The 10,299-nt window shown below is 39.8% G+C and overlaps 1 protein-coding gene across 3 annotated transcripts; it reads right to left on the minus strand.

The window, feature by feature from the left end:
- Nucleotides 1-276: 276 nt before the first annotated feature.
- Nucleotides 277-10,047, minus strand: SESN2 (sestrin 2). 3 transcript variants are annotated; one of them, XM_072137004.1, is made up of 10 exons: nucleotides 9,778-10,047; nucleotides 8,348-8,413; nucleotides 7,992-8,138; nucleotides 5,805-5,987; nucleotides 5,551-5,718; nucleotides 3,080-3,221; nucleotides 2,874-2,992; nucleotides 2,526-2,716; nucleotides 2,300-2,444; nucleotides 277-1,418 (listed from the first exon to the last, which is right to left on the minus strand). In XM_072137004.1, the coding sequence occupies exons 1-10, from the start codon at nucleotides 9,886-9,888 to the stop codon at nucleotides 1,332-1,334; spliced, it is 1,359 nt and encodes a 452-aa protein (XP_071993105.1). In that variant the 5' UTR covers nucleotides 9,889-10,047; the 3' UTR covers nucleotides 277-1,331. The 3 variants fall into 3 exon arrangements, with proteins under 3 accessions (XP_071993105.1, XP_071993104.1, XP_071993106.1); XM_072137003.1 differs by having other exon boundaries at nucleotides 5,542-5,718; nucleotides 9,778-10,046; XM_072137005.1 differs by lacking the exon at nucleotides 9,778-10,047 and adding an exon at nucleotides 9,363-9,478 and having other exon boundaries at nucleotides 5,542-5,718.
- Nucleotides 10,048-10,299: the final 252 nt, after the last annotated feature.

Below are 10,299 nucleotides of genomic sequence, written 5' to 3' on the forward strand. Positions count from 1 at the left end.
TTTCAATATGCTGTGAGCAAGTACACCCAATGTTAATATTTTGTTACAATAATTTTTTTTTAACTTAAAAAAACCCACTGGAGGCTGCCATTAGGATGGACTAAAGGAGAGAGAAACAGGAAGTTGTGTAGATATTCAGAGTGCTTTATGGAAAGAACACACCAAAGCTGAAGCTCACAGGTACATATACATGCAGACATGTAATGGAAGAGATTTAATTAAGTGGCCAACACCTTTAACTTGAAAAGTTAAAATAAAATGGAGAATAGCCAGGAATGTAATCAAAAAACTTTATTTCACACAAGCAGAAGATTAAAAAATTTTTTTAAAACAAGTTATTTCTCACATTCAAGTTACAGTAGACTGTCAACCTGAGAAAAACATTCACAGTATAAAACATTAAAGCGTGATAAAGCAAGGTGCTTTTGAAACTGGAGGTAGAATTCTTAATCATGGTAATCAAACACTGTATTCAGAGCTTATAAAATGTAATCATTATTCACAGCTTAGATAAAGGGGGATGTCCAACAAACCTAGGTTCTTTAGATATCAGATGTTTCCAAAACGGGGAAATGTATTCTTTTTATGACCTTCACTGGTTTTCTAAGAAACCCAAACGCTTACAGAACCAATGAGAAATTAGTTTTCAAAGCTTTGTCCTACCAGGACAAGAGGGAAATCAAATGATCAACTATTACCAGCAAGAAACTACAAATCTAGATCCAGACATGGGTTTTAAAGAGAAAAAGAAAGACCATTATCCATGATTTAACTGGACAATCCCTTAGAAAAATGTAAGTTCTAGAATTCCTGGGCTAACACCCTTTAAATGTGCACATCATTTAAGGCCACAAGGAATGGCCTAAAAGGCCCTATGGTAGTGTTAGAAGCAGGTTTTAAACATCACATTTTTAAACACCACATTTGGCAACTAGTGGAGAAATAAGCTCACTACAGGCAAGCTGGGTGAAGCTCTTCAGTCCAGTCCTATGTGGAATCTATGTAAACAAAAACTGGACCATACTGAATGGCATTTTGAGTACAAAATAGCTACAAAACTGATCATATAAAGAGAGTTATCTACAATCACATACATTGTACATACACAAAATAGCAGTGCACTGCAGTATACTGCGCAACAGTGTTCAAATTGTAAGGAGATCATTGCCACAGCAGGGCACAAGAGTGCTACATTAGATTAGTACACCTGGTGGAAAGCTCCCCTTAAATCTGAAGATACCTCAAGATTGTTTAATTGTGCAAATATGCATTAGAAATGCAGCAGTGACAGGATAAACCCAGCCTTAATTGGCACAATTCCTCTTCTGTGTTCACGTCATAAAGCGGGTTATTGCTCTAAGGCCATATAGCAAAGCAGCTTGTAGTCTGGCTTCCAGCAACAGCAAATTTAAATGGACCTAGAGGAGAGAGAATAAGAACATTAAACATCTCCAATACATGCTCCCAAGAATGAGGCTTAGAGAAGGACATTTTTAAAAAGACTTGACACATCTATTTCAGTAGGTTATCCATGCTTTCAAGGACAGCATGACCATTAATTCGGTTTTCTCACTGATCTGTGGAAAACGCATGTCCTTTTTTTCCACTTTTGCAGATCAGACATTAGACGTCCGATTCTGCAAACAAAAAACTGACGACATTCAACAATTTTATTTTCACAGAATGCTAGGGAATCTGGTGTTTTGCCTTCCATTAATTTGTTGGCATGAAGGAAAAACTGCTTAAGGCTGCTTTCAAAGTAACGTGCAGCGCTGCTCACCCCTCTCCTCCCCATACTGATGCATGTCACCTGGCCATATGCATGGTGAAAGAAACCTCCATCTTTCCCCCATGCAAGGTGCCACATTTGTGACTGCCACGGGGCACCATAGTTCATGGGGATGTATATCCAGCTGTAAACTAGCAGCTGGATATACAAGTCCAATAACGGCAGTCTGAAAGGGCCCTGAAAAAAATGGTGTAAATAAGCCCTTAAAGTGAATGTTCAGCAATAAAACATTTGACTTCTGTCAGAGGCAGCATGCCAAGTTGTAAACCTGACAGAAGCTGTATGGTATGCAGAAGTTCAGTCAGTTGCTATAGAAGGTAAATTGACACTGATATGCAGTCAATAACTAAAAAGCAGTCAAATGATATTGCTCATCTGTGATTGTTAAGTCCCTGTACAGTCCCAACTCCTCCAGGTCAGATTTAAGCCATTTATAGCTTTTTCCTCTAACAGCAACTAAGATTGTTTTATTACAAATCATGTGCCTATACTAATCTGGTAAAAAGTTACCTTTTCTGAGTGTTTGAATTGCCTCCAAAAGTCATTATATAGTTGGCGCGTCACCCTCTCAGGATGGCAAGTCACAGTTTTCATATAGACCTTCAAGCTCCGCTCAAGCAACTGATTTACCTCTCCATAGTCATAATCATCATACCTAGAAGAGAATGAGAATATATGAGGCATATATTAACACAAGATCAAATTGTCCATGAGAACCAATATTCATTCTACTTACCTGATCCCAAAAATGCACTGAATATAGTTCCAGATGGCTCTACGCAGTTTGAATGTGTCCACTTCTTGGTGTGAAGCAATGGTATGGTATGTCAAGTTATAGGCTACTTGGAACTTGTCATCTAGCAGCTGGCCAACTTCAGGATACAACCTATGCAGTAGAGAGTATCCATGGTCTTCCCATGTGTAGTCCTGAAACAAACCACAATTTTACTCAAAGGAAAAGTTGCAGTTTAAAACACCTGAACACATTGTGAGCCAGAAATAAAGTCTGGGGTTAAGAGCAGTAAGATTAATGAGAAACCCACTGTAAATGGTCTTTGCTACTATTAAAGTAAGGAAAACTTACATGAGCACGGAATGTAGGAGGCGCCTGCTCCCCCCTACGGGTGAAGTCAATGTAGCCAAAATCTGGGTCATCCAGGAATCTGAGAACATTTTTAGAGTAGACTGCACAATCTAAATCACCTATCAAGTAAAAAAAAAAAAAAGTAAAAATGGGACCAAGTATTTTTTGTAAATGCAAAGTTTGGTAAAAAAAATAAAGGAACGTACCGTTAGAAGATACCATTACACATTCTCTCTTCTCTTGCTCAAATCTAGTCTCCATTTCTTCTTCACTTGCCTCATGTCCCTCTTCATTCAGTCTCTTAATCTGAGCCAAGACACGTTCCGCTTCCTGTGGCGGGCTGGATCCCTGTATACAGAGAAAACGCACTTATGTACAATTTTAAAAATAAATACTTAATATGCATCCACTTTGTGTGACATTATGGCACATCATATGGGCATCTCAAGTCACCTTCCCTTCGCTAAACAAAGGGGCAGAAGAATGTGCAAATTGACATTCTTGACTTCATCATTCAGCTTCAGACATGGATATTTCTGGTGCAGTGCAGACTAAACTTGCATGACCATGGCCCTGTTACAGAAGTGCCAAATGCTTTGCACCATATTCAAAGAGTATGGACCATTTAAAGACAATCTGACAAATTACAGATTCAGACACAATCAGGGACATTTATCTTGACCTGTACACCAATTCTTCAATACTCAATTTAAAAAGTCAGGGAAGCCAGGTGGGGGTTACAACAGAAAACTATGCCAGGTAGGACCTATGGTAAATTTCAATCGTCATAACTGAGGTGTTGAGTATTAAAGGAGATCTTCCATCAAGATTATTGAAGACCAAGCACACTGACTTGTTGTGTGACCCCTCAGGCAAGATCCATTCTAGCTTCTTATGCCCAGTTTAAAAAAAAAAATATATATATATATATATATATATATATATATATATATATATATATATATATATATATATATATATATATATATATATATATATATATATATATATATATATATATATATATATATATATATATATATATATAAGACGCAGGAGCTCCAGGCTCCATACGTTTTAATAGTGCCTAGAACCCTCAGCGGCATTTGCATTATTTTTAAAGTCTTTCTTCTAAACGAGAGTATATGAAGATAAAGAGTGGATCCTGCCAGAGGGGAGAAACGCACACATTAGTATGTCACTGTTTGGTTTACAATGCTTGATCCTGGTGGCAAATGTCCTTAAACCCCTTTGAGACAAGATAGTCATTGGTGCCGACTGCCCAGGTCAATTTTTGATGTTCTGCGTTGCACTTTACATGACTATCTCTGGAAAACCTTTACATAACAATTTTTAACTTTTTCATGATATGCAAGTCACTTGATAGGATGGTTTTATTAACATTTTCTTTATAAAATTTGCCAATAATTGACTACAAATGTTAAAGCTTTGTCATTTCTCCAATTAAAGTTTTTTTTTTATCAAGTAGTAACTTATCCCAGTATACGTTATAAATATGTAGTATTTGTCCAATGCAATTTTACTATTCAATATATAAACCAAACAAGTTCATAACTTTACAGCCACATTACTAGTTACTAGCCATTTCCTAATCACTTAGGCCTACAGCTTTCACAAGTCTCTTCAACAAACTGATAAACACTTGAGAGCCTGGCATACAAATATTAAAATTCTATTCTAAACCTGCAATGAGGCAATTCATCAAATTAACGAGGCACAATACTGACTGTTTACACAACCGTGACCCAATCGAAGAATGAACAACCCTATTTTCCATTAAACCATTTATTAATTTGCCTCATAGTAGAGAGACAATCTCAAATATATGCCAGAGCCATGTTATAAGGCGATTTTCATGGATACTGCGGGAGACCACATATATCCCCCTCTAATCCCACCATTTTTATTAAAAAATATGGAACCAATTTGCAGAACACAAGCCCTACGTATGCCCTGCAATTTGTCTGAAGGTTTACTTCAAAATCTGACAGATGGGGTTAGAAATCCAATACACTATTTCAGTGGTTTTAAAGTAGCAATAAAGTACATGTGTTAAGACAAGCGGTTGACAAGAAAATGGTTTAAAATATATTTCGGAGGAGCTGTAAAATGACATCACATACCCTCCTTAGCCACTGCACTGTCTAACCACAGGGCTCGATTGTATACAGAGGCCAACAGCGAAGTCACAGCCACAAACCTGCTACTGCCACTACCTTCAGGCTGTAGAAGATGCATGGCTGTGATCAGGACTGCACCATTGGCTACAGACTGCAGGAGAGAAGAGTATAAGGTTTAGCTTTACATCTCCCCCCCCTCTGCATTTTTTTTCTTTCTTTCCAAAAACACCTTTAAGATAGATTTCATAGTTTGGGCAACTGATGGATTTACTAGATTCTTTCTTTCCAGATAATCTGCTCAGATCATTCTATCTTTTGTAGGTTTAGTCAAAAATAAACAATTAAAGTAGGGCTTGGCATTTTTGCCTAAATCTTAAGCATATCCTTTTTATCCATAGATTTTGTCAAGGTACAGAAGCTCACGAATGTACAAACTTCCACATGTAAAGCACAATGAAGGATGATTGTGTTCTGTAATAAGCAGCATTATATATGTGTACAGTATTTAACAGTTTTGGTGTGCTCACCTCACTTACTGAAACATCTGGTGAAGGAGGGCGCTTAACACCATCTTTTCCCTCTGGAGGGTAGATGCCACATCCAAGAATAAAAGAGGACAGTGCATGAAAATGAGTGAGCAGAACAAGTGCATGGATCAGCTCTGCAAGAGACCAGGCATGGCCAGCTGGAGCTTTCAAAAGGCTCTACAAAAGAAAAAAGTTATATGGCATCAAACAAATGTACTTTTAGGATTAAAGTAAAAAAATAAATAAATGGCACATGCACTCACCTCCATGTGTTCTTTGGTAATTAGCCATGGCCTGTGAGCAAGATACTTATTCAGATCATTAAGTCTACGAAGCTTTAGGGGTGCAAAACTCAGACCTTCCAACCAACGAGGGTCCCCACCAACTTGAAGAAAGCATGATGAATGGAGTGAAACCAAATAAATACAGTGATGTCGTGCAGATGCCTGAAATATAAGGAATTAAATGTCATTAAAAACACTGGACATTTACCACAATGTAAGAACATGTGCAAATTTCCACTTTCACATATTAAGCCCTGTGCACCCAAAATCAAAGTGACATTTTTGGCTTTCATGTGCCAATTTTATGTGGCACCTTTTACGCTAGATGAATTGTAAGGCTGGCAGCATGGCGCTTTGAACCTGTTTTTGAGCAGTCCATTAAACACATGAGTTTTAAAAACGCATCAGTTCAGTGAGTATGGGAGCATTGTTTGCAGGGGTCTGCTCTTGTGAACCCCCTTTAATCAGTTTGTGATCCTTTTCTGTGGGTAGCATACAATTTGCACATTTAAGGGGTGGGAGCATGCAAGCGTAGTTTCCCTAGTTATTCAGAGCTTAAATACAGGGGGAATATGCCTTAAGCCAGTGGTGGCGAACCTATGGCACGGGTGCCAGAGGTGGCACTCAGAGCCCTTTCTATGGGCACCCTTGCCATCACCCCAGCGCAGAAATCGGCAGACAGGACTCAAGGCCTCTTGCAGTCCCAGGCAGCCCAGGACACTAGAAGGAAGCTACAATGATAATTCAAAATTCCTCTCCTTCTTTCTACTGTATTGGTGTCCTCAGGTGCCAATACAATTTAAACCTGTGAAAGAGCAGGGAGTAATAAGTTACTGCTTAAATTGTCACATTGCAAAAAAATATGTGGGTTTTGGTTGTAGTTTGGGCACTCGGTGTCTAAAAGGTTTGCCATCACTGCCTTAAGCAATTGGAAAAAAAAAACCTGACATTGGGAAAGATCTTTACCATACAAATCCCATGCTAGGTGTCACCAACTTTTAGCAAGATAGCTTATGCTCTAGAGGTCATATGGATGGGAAAGATATGCAGAGAAATGGATGTGAGGAGTATACAAGACCATTTCCATATATACCAATGTACCCAATTTTACAAAAAAAAAAAAAAAAAAAAAAAGGGGAAAACCTAATATACTACTAGGTCACATGATGTGGGTGTATGGAGAAGGGGGGGCGGGCTTTGGCAGCAACCGGTTTCCATGACAGTATATGGTAGGATCAGACAACGTAGGGTTAAAGTACCCTATGGTGTGAAAAAGTGAAATAAAAATTTTTAAATCACCCCCTTTCTCTTGAAATCATAAATATAAACATAAAAATGTTAGGCATCACCGTGTCCCAAAATATCTGATCAAAATATAATTCAAAATACCACTGCCAGTTTGAAAAATATAACAAATTCAATAAGTGATCAAAAGGTAGCATTAAAAGTAATCAAAAGTTGCAATAAATGAAACCACCCACAGCTCCATGTAGTGAAGTATGAAAAAGTTATGAGCACCAAAAGATGGCAAAAAAAAGAATATTTTGTATAGGAGGTTTTAAATTTTTCATAAATTATGAAAAAATGAAACATACAAATTAGATATCCCCATCATCACACCGACCCAAAGAATGAGGTAGTTTTTCACCATTTTCACTGTATTTGGAATTATTTTCTTGCTTTCTAGTATATGGCACGGCATATTAAATCCATCACTATGAAGTGTAATTTGTTAAGCAGAAAACATGCCCTTACACAGCTCTACGTGGAAAAATAAAAAAGTTATGGAATTTTTTTAAGGTGGGGAGTGAAAAATGAAACCAGGCCTTGCCGCTAAGGGGTTAAATAAAGGAATTATTGTTATTGTTCAACTTTAACACCCCTTGCTTCCTCTTCATACCTTTGTCAGCGGCAGGTCCATGCTGCTGGTCGAGCACATACTAAGATATCATCTGCCGCCGACATATGTGCACCGCCTGCAGGGTAGTCGGAAAGACTAGTATTGACTTTATACAAGAGTATAAGCAGAGTTAGTTTTCCAGCATATTTTTTTGTACTGAAAAACGCAGCCTATATTCAAGTATATATTTTATTATGCCACCAAAAAAACCCACACACATTAGATATCTTCGACCAAACAATTCGAGGGACAACTTTCCGACATACCATTATAGCCACATAGTGCCTCTCTGGAAGAGAGAGTGCTCCATCCATACGCAAAAGCTGATGCTGAGTCTTCCAAAATATCCGCAGATACTCTGGATGAAGCCCCATTACGGCAGCAATGTTATCACTGAGAACTGGTCCAGGCAGCTGTAATAAAGATAAGATTTAGGAACACAATATGTAACAATATGTAACAATATGTAACAATATGTAACAATATGTAACAATATGTAACAATATGTAACAATATGTAACAATATGTAACAATATGTAACAATATGTAACAATATGTAACAATATGTAACAATATGTAACAATATGTAACAATATGTAACAATATGTAACAAACTTTTTACCTGTGAGACAGGGATATATGCACTGGGTCCCCTTGCATCTCTTGGTTTCATCTGATCACTCGACTCCTGAAAATTGAAACACTGCTTTAAAACCGGAAGCATCAAATCCTATCCACCTATTCATTAAAAGGCTATGATGTAGGAGAGCTGCACGTGTCGCTACAGATGCTGTGCAAGCTTCATCATCAATTACATCAGCGATTACTATATAAACTGCCCCAGGCGATCAAGTCACCGAGCCATTGGAATGCAGAAAAGCTACCTAGTATTAAATACTGAGGACATAAAGTCCGTACATTTCATACCCAACAGAACACATGAGTACAACACACTCTTCATCATAGCAAATACCACATGTTTAATAAAATGACCCAACAGTTGGCCATAGATTGAAAACTTCTACAATTTTTCAGGACACCCATTAGCCAGAAAAATAATTGGACATTAGAAGAGATTACTCAGAACAGTGAAAGGAAACTCAAAAAGATTGGCTCCTAGGGGGCAAAGGTACTTCCATGGAACCGAAGATCGGCGAAAGAAAACTTGGACAGTGAAGTGGCGATGGAGACAATAGCACCAGCTTTTTTGGTCTACTTTGCTCCTGTCTAGCACCCGAATCAAGAATTTAGAAGCCCACCACCCCAGGGCTGGACTGCAGCATACACTTACATGTATGAGTTCTGAACAAGAGCATTTTTGATACATGGGTCTGTGGGGTGTTGGTGCCCACCAATCTGATTTTAGGACATATTCTATGGCTTATCAGTGGTTACAGCACATAAGGGCACATAATTGCTTATGAAACAGCAGAAATAGGAATAACATCTTTATGTAGCGCCACCATATCAGGGGTCACACTGACAAGAGATTAGGAGTGAGGACCCTGCTCACAAGGGCTTACAGGCCAAGAAACCTTACTTGGTTAAGTATCGCCCCAACCAAGGTGATCCCTACAGTACGTGATTACACAGGCTCCATTTATAATTAAACATCTATACCGGGAGGTCAAACCAACCTGAAGTGAACCAGTCTCCCAAATGAAGAGCTACACAAGTTGATCTACAAGACGAAGAGGTCGGTGCGATAACCCCCGGCCGCTGACGTAACTGCGTGCTCGGGTTACAAGGGAGCGACCCCAGTCAGCTGGAGCGCCATGGAAACCGAGAGAGCGCACGCGGCCCCCTGGCGCCAGGCAGCGGCATTACACGCAGTAGCCGAGCGCTACACTTCCAAGTTACCAAGCGGACATCTGACTTGCACGTCGCCCGTACGTGCTCACCAGGATTAGCATAGAGCCAGACTAATGGAACAAAGGTTACCCGAAGCTGCGCCGGGAGGTCTCCACGCACTTTCCATACAATCGCAGAACGTGAAATACGCTGGCGCAGCACTTTCCCAGCCCGGTAATACACGGCAAGCCCTCCACATACCTTGAGCATCCTGCGGCCACAGCAGTGCTGGCATCCGGGGTAACAATCCTCCCGGACCATGGAGCACGTAGAGTGACCGGCGGCCACCCGGAGCGGGGTTACGGAGCACATAGCTTCCAGGGCTGCGGCGTAGCGGGGAGTGATCGGAGGGAGGCGCACAGAGGAGTACAGGCATAGAGCGGCAGCACAACCTGATCACCACTATAGCAATAAGCTCATCGTACACGATCTTCTCACAACTCTGCTCCCCCACTAACCTTCCTCTCGCTGCATTTATAGCCTCGCCAGCTGAGAAGCTAACGCCGTACTTCTCCACCAATCAGAGCAAGGGTAATCCCAAGCAACGCCCCATCGCGTGCGCAATGCTTCACGGGAGTTGTAGTCCTTCTCTTTTGTGTTGCAATCCCTTTTAGGTGAGAAAAACAACTTTTGTAGCCTAGCATTTATGAGTAGAGTGCCCTAGAGAGGGATGAAAGGGCGTGTTACTAGCTTTACCTCAGACGTGTGCAAACATCTAATAGA

This window comes from Engystomops pustulosus, chromosome 2, assembly GCF_040894005.1.
Source record: "Engystomops pustulosus chromosome 2, aEngPut4.maternal, whole genome shotgun sequence".
In the NCBI taxonomy this organism is placed as follows: Eukaryota; Metazoa; Chordata; class Amphibia; order Anura; family Leptodactylidae; genus Engystomops; species Engystomops pustulosus.

What these genes read in the sequence shown, in the direction of transcription:
- SESN2 (XM_072137003.1), bottom strand. Translation starts at nt 9,888, where the DNA reads ATGTGCTCCGTAACCCCGCTCCGGGTGGCCGCCGGTCACTCTACGTGC. An exon ending in CATATATCCCTGTCTCACAG is followed by an intron (nt 8,139 to 8,347) that starts GTAAAAAGTTTG and finishes TCTTTATTACAG; the next exon opens with CTGCCTGGACCAGTTCTCAG. An exon ending in AATTCAAACACTCAGAAAAG is followed by an intron (nt 1,419 to 2,299) that starts GTAACTTTTTAC and finishes TCTCTCCTCTAG; the next exon opens with GTCCATTTAAATTTGCTGTT.